At 38.0% G+C, this 15,000-nt stretch overlaps 1 protein-coding gene across 1 annotated transcript in view; it reads left to right on the forward strand.

The window, feature by feature from the left end:
- Positions 1–15,000, forward strand: part of LOC122797632 (integrator complex subunit 8-like) — a 1,436,218-nt gene that overhangs the window by 1,196,336 nt on the left and 224,882 nt on the right. Inside the window, exon 19 of the mRNA XM_044066176.1 lies at positions 5,554–5,627. Coding sequence (XP_043922111.1) covers positions 5,554–5,627 — 74 coding nt within the window. The remainder of the gene's footprint in view (positions 1–5,553; positions 5,628–15,000) is intronic.

A 15,000-nucleotide genomic window follows, 5' to 3' on the forward strand; every position in this document is an offset into this window, starting at 1 on the left:
AGACGGCACTGAAAATAACGCAACATGCAGCATGTGCAAATGTCCACACAGTGATATGGAAATGAGAAGCACCATGCAAATGAGGCAGACATAGATTATACAAATGATAACATCAGACATGGTGGATGAATTCAGAAATGTATAAAACACATGCACTGTGCTGTGGAGCAAGCTTCTTCTGAACACTGGGGATTTTTAGTCTGCAGGGCTACGAATATACTAGCCTTAACAGTGCAGAATGTGTTACTGGCCATCACTGGATCCACTGACCACAGTGTTGTGCATCATGACCATCAGCATCAGTGCAGAAGATACCTTATATCTGCCAACACCTCATGGACTAAAGGTCAGTCGACTGATACTGAGTTGGATAGGGAAACCATACGAGACCTAAAAGGGCTATGTCATCCACAAGCAGAATCAAGGGGAATACGTGGATCTTAACTACAGGGACCCTTCAGTGACCTATGAAGGACACATAAGGAGTATTGTAGGTGCCAGCCTTGTGTATTCTACATCAGTTCCTCATCATCAGGCTGCGGCACGTGGAGAAGCACATTTTTATTTATTTTATTTATCATTTTATTGACAGGGTTAGTCCCACTAGGCTAGTAGCCTCTTTTCAGGGAAGACCCTAAAATGGTATTTATGCAACTAGGGCAAATTTGGACAAGGCATTGAGAAACTTCCCCTACAGTTTTACATCCACCTCGGCTACCACCAAGTCAAGCACTTTTAATGTCTCATCCAAAAGCACCACACTCCAGAGTGCAGCACTCTCCTTATGCTACATTGTAGTGACAGCAGTTTATCTACCTGGTGTGGGAACAGAACCCACAGCTTTCTGCATTAAAGTGAGTATGCAACCTGTTGTACTGCTTACACTGTCTTGTTCCCCAGGGATTCAGGAAAGAAGATTAGTATGTCCTATGTGACATAGATTGCACACATATTGCCATCAAGCATAAAAAGGCCCTTGTGGTTGTTACCCTAGTATAGCTTATGAACCTATGAAGAAGAGCGAGACACCATTAGTAATCGATCTGTTGATAAAAGCGAGATCATCGGGGCATCCAAACAGGGTTGATGAGTAGAGCCTATGGAGCCCCGATCAAAGAAAAGAGCTTTAGTTAGGTAGCCTTTTGAAGCTGAGAAAAATGGGTTAATTACAAATCAACAGCTGAAGAATGGGAAGTGGTAACCCTAGCTCCCAGATATACTATTAAATCATGGAGACTTAGAATCTTTGTGTGTAAGTACCTTCATAGATGTTTTCACATGCTGTCTAGGTTAAGGGAAATATTTTCACAAATAGCAGTATTCTGTTGGCATTTCAACCTAGGCAAAACAGGCACTTGGGACCATTGGAAGTGTCAAAAGCTGCAGCCCTTAAACTGAACCTTAGATGAACCGGTAATGGACATGGGGGAAGGGGGGTGAGGGTGCAGGATAGCTGAGGTGATAGAGATAGAGATAGATAATGAACTCAGAGAGCTGCAACCGAAAGGCCTTAGTCAAGGAAAAGGCACATTTTTGCCTAAGAATTGCAGTTTATAGGACAAATGTAAACAAATGAGTAAGCTTGCACCCTATGGGGGAGCACTAGAAATATCCCCTATTTAGGATTGCTTAGTATATGAGAGTGGGCCGGCAGTTGACCAGATAATATGATTAAACTCGGAGCAAGTTATTATGCAAAGGCTAACAGGGTCTCTGACTGTCTGTTTTTTTGTACATAGTGTTTCGCAAACTAAGCTGTAATCAACAATATCATTGTCAGCATGGTTGTATATCTCCGTTACAAAATTTGTGTTAACAGTGTCTAAAAGAGCTGGCTTATGTACAGTGTCTGTACAGTTTGTAAAAACCAGGGGCACAATCATTCTGGAAGTTGTAGGTAGTTAAAACTCTGTTTGTAAACTTGAAATGGTAAAGTTTTAGAAAGAGTTCTTGTTACCTGACAGCAGAAGAGCCGGGGGGGGGGGTGACACAGTATTTGTCCACATAGTTATGCCTGGGAAATGTGAAGGAATCATCCTGAACGGGAAAGACAGTGGGAGAAAGGATGGCACTGTGGGAGCAAATAGTTACAACTAGCTACTCATTGGAACTCCAAAAGTTATTTTTCACAGAGAGGCTTGTACTGTAGAATGCATTACTGGTATGGATGGTGGAGACAGAATCCACAGCAGCTTTCAATATTAAACGGGCAACGTAGGGATAGAGTGGTACAATGGTAAATGCACTTAAAAGGCCAGAATGCAAAAGCATTTTGTCTTCTGACGTTAGACAAATTTAATGTAATGTAAAAATTTGTCTCACTACATCAGAATGATGTTTTATTGTATTGCAGCTGAGATCTGGAATTTGGTTCCCTCCAGCTGAGTTTACAGTCTTCACTCCTCCAAGTGCAGCTTCTTCATTCAAACCAACAGTCTGTTTCTGTTTTTTTCTCCCCTTTTAGTTTCTCATCCATATTTAATCTGCTGCATTTTTCTCTACCTCTACATCCCTCTCAACTGTTATTCCTCCTCATCCTGAAGCATTTGCCTTTTCTAACGCTACACTAATCACTATAACCTTCTCTACCTTTATTTCTGGTCTTTTTAATAATGCTTAAAAAACATTAGTAATAGCTATTCAGTTTAAACCTTTCTACATGTACAAAGAAATTTATTGAGACTATCAGTTTTAAGCCTTGTATACTTTGTACATATTTTCATATGTGTTACACTATTTACTGTAGTAATTATAAAGCTGTTTTACCATCGTTTTGTGTTTTATTATTCTACAAGTTTTAAGCTAGTTTATTTATTTAGCCTTAACTGGCAGTTGCTTGATATTTACTTGTTTGCACTAGTTAACTCCCTGTGACACAGGTCAGGACTAAAAAAAAAAGCCTTTGGACCATTTCAGTTACCAGGTCATCATATATAAAAAACAAAAGAATACATGTTTCCTGTTGGCTGTCACACCTACCTGCATTATCTTGCTTCTGAACCTTGCTTATACGGAATCATATATTGTCTTTCACAAAGACCAGGTGCCTCTTAGGTCTCACCCAGATTTCCTTCCGAGGGTAGTTTTAGAATTGTGCCTTGATCAGTCAGCACATCTCCTTGTCCTGATTTCTAGTAGAAACCAATGGAGAAGGAGCTCTTCACATCCTGGATGTGGGCTGTTAGCTTAGTTTCTTCTTGAAGTGATTCTGTGAATTCCAGAAAAATGTAAGTTTATAAACTTTGCTTCAGGGAGTGGATTGACAGTGCTAAGCAGACCCTTTCCAAGTGGATAGCTGATTGCATTACCTTTTACATTCAGGAAGTGAAACACCAGTTGACAAATTATGCTGTCAAAGTGCATTCCACTAGTGGAGTGTCCGCCTCCAGTCCTTGTTCTGTGGACATTTTTCTACAGCCAGATGGTCGGACTATGACTGCAAGAAAGTGACTTCCTCTAGTACTCTGCTTCAGGATTCAGCCCTCTCAGCTGTTACCTGTTAGCTGTTGTTGGACTTCTGACAATGTTGAGTAGCTCTTTTTGGGGTTCTTCCCACTTATAGACCCAGTGGGGAGAGTCTTCATTGTCATATATTTATATAAAACATTTTTGTAATATCGTTATCTGTGAGAAGGCGCAAACATTAAAGTTATTCAGAGTAACAGGAATCTGTGAGAAGGCACAAAGATTAAAGTTATTCAGAGTAACAGGAATCTGTGAGAAGGCGCAAACATTAAAGTTATTCAGAGTAACAGGAATCTGTGAGAAGGCACAAAGATTAAAGTTTTTCAGAGTAACAGGAATCTGTGAGAAGGCACAAACATTAAAGTTATTCAGAGTAACAGGAATCTGTGAGAAGGCACAAACATTAAAGTCTTTCAGAGTAACAGGAATCTGTGAGAAGGCACAAACATTAAAGTCTTTCAGAGTAACAGGAATCTGTGAGAAGGCGCAAACATTAGTCTTTCAGAGTAACAGGAATCTGTGAGAAGGCACAAACATTAAAGTCTTTCAGAGTAACAGGAATCTGTGAGAAGGCACAAACATTAAAGTCTTTCAGAGTAACAGGAATCTGTGAGAAGGCGAAAACATTAAAGTCTTTCAGAGTAACAGGAATCTGTGAGAAGGCGCAAACATTAAAGTCTTTCAGAGTAACAGGAATCTGTGAGAAGGCGCAAACATTAAAGTCTTTCAGAGTAACAGGAATCTGTGAGAAGGCGCAAACATTAAAGTCTTTCAGAGTAACAGGAATCTGTGAGAAGGCTTAAACATTAGTCTTTCAGAGTAACAGGAATCTGTGAGAAGGCGCAAACATTAAAGTCTTTCAGAGTAACAGGAATCTGTGAGAAGGCGCAAACATTAAAGTCTTTCAGAGTAACAGGAATCTGTGAGAAGGCACAAACATTAAAGTGTTTCAGAGTAACAGGAATCTGTGAGAAGGCGCAAACATTAAAATGTTTCAGAGTAACAGGAATCTGTGAGAAGGCGCAAACATTAAAGTCTTTCAGAGTAACAGGAATCTGTGAGAAGGCGCAAACATTAAAGTCTTTCAGAGTAACAGGAATCTGTGAGAAGGCACAAACATTAAAGTCTTTCAGAGTAACAGGAATCTGTGAGAAGGCACAAACATTAAAGTCTTTCAGAGTAACAGGAATCTGTGAGAAGGCACAAACATTAAAGTCTTTCAGAGTAACAGGAATCTGTGAGCAGGCACAAACATTAAAGTCTTTCAGAGTAACAGGAATCTGTGAGAAGGCACAAACATTAAAGTTATTCAGAGTAACAGAAATCTGTGAGAAGGCACAAACATTAAAGTTTTTCAGAGTAACAGGAATCTCGCAGAACAAGAGGAGGAGCAAATGCAGAGAGCTAAAGGAAAAGTATCTGAGAGAGGACCCTCCTTAATGCTTTTTGGTAACCTCCCCCCCCACCCTTGGGCAACTCCTCAGTCCTGTAGCTGTTGCTAAAATTCCCCGTAAATCAAGCAATTTTTTATATATATATATATATATATATATATATATATATATATATATTTATTGTTTTTAATGAGGAAAATATTGAAGCTCATTTGTTGGGGGTTAACTGATAAGCCTGTCATGTTGTCTTAGTTTAGTATATGATGTTACATCATGTTGTCTTAGTTTGATACATGATGACATGTAATTAACTTGTAAGAAGCTGCATACATACTACTCCAGAAAGTGGGCACTTCTAACTGATGTGAGGAGGATTCAAGGATATTTGCTGCTAAGAAGGGGTCCTCCCACAAATCAGCTGACATGGTAAAAGTGAATGTTATCTGTACTATATTCTAAGTAATTTTTCATTTATTATCAATTTCTCCAATAGATTAATTTAATTGAAACTAAGAAATAATAATAATACATGTGGTACATTTGTATGCACGTTTGTAACGCATCTGGATTTTCGAGGAAGTCTTCCTTGTGTGACTGCATCGTACAGAGGAAAATGCAAGGAGACAACTAGAAAATTACTCTTCTAACCAAATGCTGTGGATGTTAAATCACGTGAATATTCTTGCTTTTCCAGGTAGCTGTATTTTGCCAGTTTCTGCGAGATGTTGACTATATGACTGCATTTAAAGCACTTCAGGAACAGAACAGGTAAGCATGCTGCAGTTGTGCTGAACTCAAGCATAACCTTCACAGAACTGTTAACTTTTTGTATTCAGCCTCTTTCCTGACTGATCCAGAACTGTTCTTAACTGTCATGAGGTTGACTTTGGTGTTTTTTATTTCTTAAATTTCTGAAATCTTAAAATCTCATGTACTGAATTTCACAGCCACATTTGTCAGACTCTTAACTCAGATTGTTTCTTTGAACCTGCTTGAGAAAACATGGTGAACACAGTCCTCAAGTCCACTCTCCAGTTCATGTTTGTCATGTTTAGTTTTGTTTTCTCTTTATTATTGGTTTAAGTGGGTAGGTGAGCTGGTCATCTTGGACCAATTTCAGTAATGACCCAGGTTTCAAGGGCAAAGACTAAATGCAATGCATATGGTACTTTTGTAGCCAGTCAACCAGCTTATTTTAGGAGGTATAAGGAGCCCAAAGTACCTAGAAAACAAAAATACAGACACTGAGAGAACATGCAAACCGCACAGTGACTGAATATAACAAGATGTGAGGCAGAGATCTTAATGACTGAGCAACAATGCTTTCCTATTTTATGCTTTAGCTTTCTGTAATAAATTATTAAGGTTTCTAAGATTTACACAATTTTACACAAGTCCTCTGGTTTTCCATCTTTGTTTAGTACTATTTATGATTTTTATTCTGGTTCAGCATTGGATTTATCAGCTCAGGAATGCATTTGATCTAAATGGGAATTTGTCAGTTGTAGCTTCCTTGGCATAGAATTCTTATGACAGTTTTCTTCAGAGATTTACAGATAAATGTTCTGACTACAGGTGATAATTTTCTTAAAGCTGGTCTATTTCCTTTTTGTTTTTAAATCAGTTATCTGTTAATTGATTTACTAGTAATTGTTCCAACTACAGGAGATACTGGGTCCTAAAGCTGGCCTACTTTAAATGTTTATTGTTTATTTGTTGACTGAATATTTTTAAAAAGTTGACATTGACTTACTTTATTAACAACAAATATGATTATTAGAATACAAACTGTGCAATCCACGTGTTTAGTGCAATGTTCTATACTCACTGGTGACAAGCCAGTTCATAGGTAAAGACAAGGTATCAGTCTGCAGATTATTACAAGCCTAGCCAATAAGTCTGGGTCAGAACCAAGCCCTGTACCATGTGTCTGTGAGGTGAAAACCATAACCATTATGCCAACCCTCCCCTCTCCTCCCCTCCCCCTGTTCTACCTTTATTAAATGTAGTCTGCATATTCTAGCTTAACTCTCAGAATACATTTTTATTAAATTTTATAAACTGCATACAATGTTTATGAACAACAGAAATGTATAAACAAACATTAAAAGTTAACTAAAAATCAAGTAAAGTATCCCAACTATATACAGAGAATAAATTCTAGACTATAATTTTATGTATAACATATTACATTTGTTGTGTTTATATTTCTTTCTAATATTTTTATATTTAAACATAAAGGGAAAGTAAAACATAGCTGTTCTAATCAAAATAGAAAACACGTGGCATAAAGGTTACACCAAATTATGTGAAAGAAAGATACAGCACATTGTCATGAGCATAAAGAAGGGGTAAATCAGATTTAAGAAATACCTTTGGAATTATTTCCCAACAATCTTTTATGCTGTGTTTAAATATGTATCTTGTGAAGCAAGTTAAGCTTTTATATCTCTGTATTCAAATATTTAATTAATGTGAATAAAGTTATCAGTAGCCTTAAGTCTGATAAAGTTAGTTGCACTGTACGGATATGAAGCATAGCAAATTGCCAAGTCCAGATATTATCATTGTATCTTAAAGTAGAAAGTTTACTTCTTAACATGTCCCATAGTAGCTTTGTGTAAGGGTAATGCCAGAAAATATGTATTAGATCTGTTTTATCAGTAGAACAAGCATTGCACAGAGATGAACGGTTATGATTAAAGATGGCTATTTTAACAAGGGTTAAATAAGTGTTATTAAAAATCATAAGTTTTGTATAATGAAGTTTTTTTAAAATTGGAATGAGTTTGATGTTTAAGAATATAGACTTTCTAATTTTATTGTCTTGTAACAGAGTCTGATTGTAGTCTGACCACATTTTTGAAAAATGGAAAGAGTTTTGTATCCATAATTTTGTATTAATTTATAAGTTTTAGATATATGATTTTCATTTTGTAAAACGTTTTTAGAATGTTTAAGTATTTTTTTCGTGTATAGTTGAATGAATAATGTAAAAAGCAAACAGCAAAGGCTTCCAATGATCAATGAAGACTGGGAAATGGAAAACTTTAGTGTATAAAAAGCTTTATTCAACGCAATGCCAGTATATATATACTGTACACTGTAGATAAAGAAAGTGCTACTGTTAGGTGCTGTAATGAGGTAGATTTCTTGGATAATAGATGTCAAACTGTTTTGTTTTATAAAAGGGCATATTATTAATTTTAAGATTGGGGTTTGATAGTGAAATTTTCTTTTAAATCTAATTTTGTTACTAATTTCTGAAAGGATATAATGAAGTTATTCTAACACTATAAATTGTCACTTAAGACATAGGCAAACGTACATTTATATAAAAGAAAACAAACAGTGGTGCACACAGTTCTCAAGTCCACTCTCCAGTTCATGTTTGTCATATTTAGTTTTGTTTCCAGTTACATACATTATACATCACATATTTTCTTTTTTATAACCATCAGTCCAACATTACATAAGTTGCTGAATTCCTGCCTTGTCTTAAACCTCACTCCACCACCAGATCATGTATTGTTCCCACAATTTAAATTTATTTCAATGTAATTTGCACCTTCCCTTTTCTAAAGATCACACTTCCAGTTATTTTATCTGTTAAAATATTCAGTATTTCAAAAACAGTAGGTTTAGACTTTGTTTTCCATTGCTAGTGATTGCTTTTTAGGAGCCACCAGAATTAAACTTAACAAGGCCTTACTATGTCTTGATCCTATGGCCTAGCTGAAAAGGATCTTTTCTTGGGTGGGAGGATGGCATAATGGTTAAGGTGTTTACCTTATAGATACAAGGTTCAGGGTTTGATTCTCATACAAGGAAGTTGGCTGAACTCAAAATGACTTATAAGGGCAGTTAGCCTAGTACTAATCTATGAACTCTGTTATACCCCAGCTCAGAGAACATGTTGGTTCATCCTCCAAAAAGGGTGTCAATGGCATTTTACTGTTTTGGCAAGCACACCTACACATAGGTTCATACTAGGCTATCTGCCCTAGGGCATTTATAAGCCTAGCCAGAATGTGTTTGGCTTTCGCCACCCATTTTAAATTTATTTTGCTATGCCCTTTTTCGAGTTAGTATACTGTGCCTCTGTCTAACAGTGACACAGAAGTGATACCCGGGGTAAACCTACGATCTCCCATCCACTCATCAAGATTCCTCTTGAAGAGAGTCAATGAGGGACTCTGCCTAACCTATACTGGGATTTTATTCCAGAGTGAAGGGAGCCTCTGGGTTATGAATCTGTCCCTCCAGCATGTCCTATTTATTTCAGTGCTGAGGTTCAAGTCTCTCGAGCACGTAGCTCGATGGGATTTGGATTTTCTGAGGTGCAGCATGTCCATTAATTCCGGGTTGGACATGGCTTTATACGCCAGGCACAGATCGCCTCTGAACAGGCGGTATGCCACTGAGTAGAGCTGGAGTTTCTTTAACTGGGCAGCATATGGCATCTGTTTGAGCCCTTTGATCCTCTTGGTGAGGTACTTTTGGGGTCTTTCCAGTTGCTGCAGGTGTCTGGTAAGGTACATCCCAAAAGGGGCATTGTACTCAATTATGGGCCTGATGAGGGATGAGTAAAGAGGCACGATGACCTCCCCTGATCTAGATGTGAATCCCTTCATGATTAGGTGGGCTATATAAAATGTTTTTCTAACCACTTTGGCCACGTGGTTGTCAAATGAGAGATTGCTATCAACTTGGGTCCCCAGGTCCCTAATTACTTCTTCTGTACTTAATGGATTACCACCTATGTGGTAATTTGTGGGCATTTTGTTTTTGCCAAAGGGGATGACTATACACTTTTGGCATTTAGCTTGAGGCCATGGCTCTGGCACCAGTTGTCTGTTTCTATGAGGCCCTTTTGGAGGATGCTTGTGTCGGCTGGAGAGTCGATTATGGCGCCCAGTTTGCAGTCATCTGCGAACTTGGTCAGCCACAGTCCTTCCGTGTTGGCCTGTACCTCCGAGAAATATATAACGAACAAGAGAGGTCCCAGGACTGAGCCTTGTGGGACACCACTTGTAACTGGTTTGGAGTCTGACATGGCTCCAGCAATTCTAACCATGTGGGTTCTGTCCTTGAGCCAGTTTGCAATCCATCTAGTGACATATAGGGGTTTATATTTAAGCTGGTGAGCTTATCTATAATGCCCGAGTGGGGTATTGTATTGAAGGCTTTTGCGAGGTCCAGGTAGGCTGTGTGGACCATCTTCCCCTCGTCAATGGCCTTGGTGACTGTTTCAAAGAAATCAACCAGGTTTAAGAGGCAGGATCTGCCCTTAACAAAGCCAAACTGGGTAGGATCCAGTGTCTGTAGGTCCCCAATATCTTTATTTATGAGGTCCATGATGATCCTTTCCATAGCTTTGCAGACCAAGCTAGTCAGGCTTATGGGGCGATAGTTTCCAGGATCCGTTGAGGCACCACCTTTGTGGAGAGGGGCCACTGTTGCTGTACGCCACTCTTTGGGCACATATCCTGTAGTAAGGCTGAGATTGAACAGTAGTTTTATGTTTGGGTTTAGCTCTTCTTGGAGTTCATGTAGGATGCAGCCTGGGACACCGTCTGGTCCCATTGATGCTGTGTTTTTTGCTTTGGAGAGGGCGGCTCTTACCTGAGCATCTGAGATGTCAGGGGGGCAGTAGTCTGCTGGGATAGATATTTGCCCTTTTGGTGGGGAGGTGGGGGAGAAGTTTGCGCTGAACCTGTCAGCTAGGATGTTGGCAATGTCTGTGGGTTCAGTGTATTTTTTGTCATTTTGGACTAATTCTGAGCAAATCTGGGAATTACCACCCAGGTTCCTAACATAACTAAAGAAAGCCTTGTGATTATCCTTAGTGTCCTGTGCAATTTTTCTCTCGAAGCTGGCCTTAGACAATTTTATGAGTGCCCGTAGTTTTTGCTAATACTGATCAGTGATGCCTTCCCTTTTTGGGATTTTGCTCTATCATTTAGTAGCTTCCTCCTTCTATTGTATAGATTTGCCCTTTGTGCACTGAATTTTTTATCACATTTGATGAGGCTTCAAAGGGATTTGGTTTCTGAAGCCTGTAAGTTGATTGATGTGCAAATGTCATAGGTTCATATTTCATAGTCAGGTACTAGGCTAGCTGCCCTAGCAGACCATTTTAAGCCTAACCAGTCTCCCTTCAAAGGTGAGAATCGAACTTTGTACTTTGTGTGTGTGAGACGAACACCTTAATGATTATGCCAGCCCCCAACCTGAGAAATAATATTAATGACAATGAGAAGCCAAAAGGCATGCTTTTTTTCTTTCAGTTTCTTAATCTTTGAAAGAGTTAATTCTGAGCTTCACACAGTGTGGCTAGTTTCCCCCTAAAAGGGAATTGCTCAGTGTGGGGCCCAAACCCATGACCCTGATTGTAAGAGTCTCAGGCTGTACCAAGTGAGTTAAGTTTCTCACTGAAGTCTCAAGAGCTTGGACACTAAACTGTCCACCATGCAATCTATATCAAATATTTCTAGGTACCTTTTGTCTAGTGCAGTGCATGGTATTGAGCGTGCTGTATGCACTGGTATTGCTACTTGCCATTATGGCTGGATGCCACTTTGTAATTTTATAGTCTGCTTCATGACATCCTTTTTAAATGCTCCCTTTGAGAGGACCACACTTTTTGTCCCAAAATAAAAGATAAACTAGGAGTGAACAGTATGGTAATAAGCTGCGTGCAGTGGGGGTACACTTCTCCATTCATCAAAGGACTTTCTCCAGGAATCAGAGAGTGGGGAAAGAAGAATCTTCTTCTGTAAGTCACAGTAGTTTACCCAAGATGCTCCTAGCGAAAGTCGCCCAAGGTAGAGAGAACAACTTCAGTGGACTCCAATATTTTGTCCTAGTTCTCACCTCTATACTGCCACCCAGACTTATTTTAGAATTCTTATTTGTCTATAAAAATTTTTGTTTAGTACCTTTCCAACCATCAGTATCATCCATTCACCTTCTGTTCACCTTGAGACAATCCTGTTTATTCTATGTTTGTGTGAGCTGCGTCCACAGTGATTTATTGTTGTGTAGCCTGCTTTTGCTTTGAGTCACTGCTTGTTTCCATCTGTTTCAGATTATTCTTTGTCACAACTACTGTTTCAGTTGTAAAATATTGTACAGTTTCCATTTTCTCAGTATTATTCATTATTATCTTTTTTGTAACTAGTATAATTGGTACTTTGGTTCATCTCCTCCTGACCTGCATGCTTACATAATACAGTCCCGTAGTTAATATTAGACTGTCAGCCATTGTACATTTTAATAGGTTTGAAAGATCTAATTTAAACTTTGCTAATTATGTGTAGGACGAAAATACCTGTAACCAGTCCCCTTCCAAACCGCATTTCCAACACCTATGTTCTACCTGTAAGAACACGTTATATGGCCTATTAAAGATGTAGAAATCCTTATAAAGGCATTGTCAAGCAAAGATTTGAAATCTGTATTCTGAATTTTTAACATACTTTGGTGCCTGACAAATGTCACGCCATTGATCCTTGTCATTCTGTCCATCTGATCCAAATGATGGATTTTATATGAGAGGGAAGTAGACGTAGAGTGGGATGGAACAAATCCATTATCCCATTAGAATGAGGAGGACTGGGACTTCCAAACTTACAAGGTTACTATGTATGGCAGTACAAGTATGACCCATATATATGTCCCAGTCCAAATGGTATAATATGAAGCGGAAACAAATGAACACACATGGTAACAATAAGGAAACTAGAATAATATGAAGCGGAAACAAGTGAACACACATGGTAACAATAAGGAAACTAGAATAATATGAAGCGGAAACAAGTGAACGCACATGGTAACAATAAGGAAACTAGAATAATATGAAGCGGAAACAAATGAACGCACGTGGTAACAATAAGGAAACTAGAATAATATGAAGCGGAAACAAGTGAACACACATGGTAACAATAAGGAAACTAGAATAATATGAAGCGGAAACAAGTGAACACACATGGTAACAATAAGGAAACTAGAATAATATGAAGCGGAAACAAGTGAACGCACATGGTAACAATAAGGAAACTAGAATAATATGAAGCGGAAACAAATGAACACACGTGGTAACAATAAGGAAACTAGAATAATATGAAGTGGAAACAAGTGAACACACATGGTAACAATAAGGAAACTAGAATAATATGAAGGAAACAAGTGAACGCACATGGTAACAATAAGGAAACTAGAATAATATGAAGGAAACAAGTGAACCATTACGGCAACAATAAGGAAGCTAGAATAATATGAAGCGGAAACAAGTGAACACACATGGTAACAATAAGGAAACTAGAATAATATGAAGCGGAAACAAGTGAACGCACATGGTAACAATAAGGAAGCTAGAATAATATGAAGCGGAAACAAGTGAACACACATGGTAACAATAAGGAAACTAGAATAATATGAAGGAAACAAGTGAACACATGGCAACAATAAGGAAACTAGAATAATATGAAGCGGAAACAAGTGAACGCACATGGCAACAATAAGGAAACTAGAATAATATGAAGCGGAAACAAGTGAACGCACATGGCAACAATAAGGAAACTAGAATAATATGAAGCGGAAACAAGTGAACGCACATGGTAACAATAAGGAAACTAGAATAATATGAAGCGGAAACAAGTGAACACACATGGTAACAATAAGGAAACTAGAATAATATGAAGGAAACAAATGAACACACATGGTAACAATAAGGAAACTAGAATAATATGAAGGAAACAAGTGAACGCACATGGTAACAATAAGGAAACTAGAATAATATGAAGCGGAAACAAGTGAACACACATGGTAACAATAAGGAAACTAGAATAATATGAAGCGGAAACAAGTGAACACACATGGTAACAATAAGGAAACTAGAATAATATGAAGCGGAAACAAGTGAACACACATGGTAACAATAAGGAAACTAGAATAATATGAAGCGGAAACAAGTGAACACACATGGCAACAATAAGGAAACTAGAATAATATGAAGCGGAAACAAGTGAACGCACATGGCAACAATAAGGAAACTAGAATAATATGAAGCGGAAACAAGTGAACACACATGGTAACAATAAGGAAACTAGAATAATATGAAGCGGAAACAAGTGAACGCACATGGCAACAATAAGGAAACTAGAATAATATGAAGTGGAAACAAGTGAACACGCATGGTAACAATAAGGAAACTAGAATAATATGAAGCAGAAACAAATGAACGCACATGGCAACAATAAGGAAACTAGAATAATATGAAGCGGAAACAAGTGAACACACATGGTAACAATAAGGAAACTAGAATAATATGAAGCGGAAACAAGTGAACACACATGGTAACAATAAGGAAACTAGAATAATATGAAGCGGAAACAAGTGAACACACATGGTAACAATAAGGAAACTATAATAATATGAAGCGGAAACAAATGAACACACATGGTAACAATAAGGAAACTAGAATAATATGAAGCGGAAACAAGTGAACACACATGGTAACAATAAGGAAACTAGAATAATATGAAGCGGAAACAAGTGAACACACATGGTAACAATAAGGAAACTAGAATAATATGAAGCGGAAACAAGTGAACACACATGGTAACAATAAGGAAACTAGAATAATATGAAGCGGAAACAAATGAACACACATGGTAACAATAAGGAAACTAGAATAATATGAAGCGGAAACAAATGAACGCACATGGCAACAATAAGGAAACTAGAAGGTTAGGTATGTGGTCATGATCCCTGAGAGAACAGCCAGATAGATGTGCATACAAAAGATAAACTGTGTTAAGGACTAAGGATATGAAACTCAGGAAATGACAGGTGCTGCACATTGGTCTGTCTAAATTAAACAGAGAAAGAACTGTAAGTAGAAATAGTCTTGGAAGAGGCACACTGTCAGGGTTTTGGGTACTACTTAAGGAAGGAGAACTGCAGTGCAGTGAAATATAGCCAAGAAGAAGTTCAAATCTCCATGAAAAAAATCTTTAGTATAGATCCTTGATAGCAAAAATGAAAGAAAGGGAAGACCAAGGGAAAGAAATGTGTCAGTGTCGCAGCTAGTTAAAATACTCAAAGAAGCAACAACCCTAAAAGCTAGCAGTAAAAG

The sequence above is a fragment of the Protopterus annectens genome, chromosome 3.part1 (genome assembly GCF_019279795.1).
Source record: "Protopterus annectens isolate FY-2018-M chromosome 3.part1, PAN1.0, whole genome shotgun sequence".
NCBI lineage: Eukaryota > Metazoa > Chordata > Ceratodontiformes > Protopteridae > Protopterus > Protopterus annectens.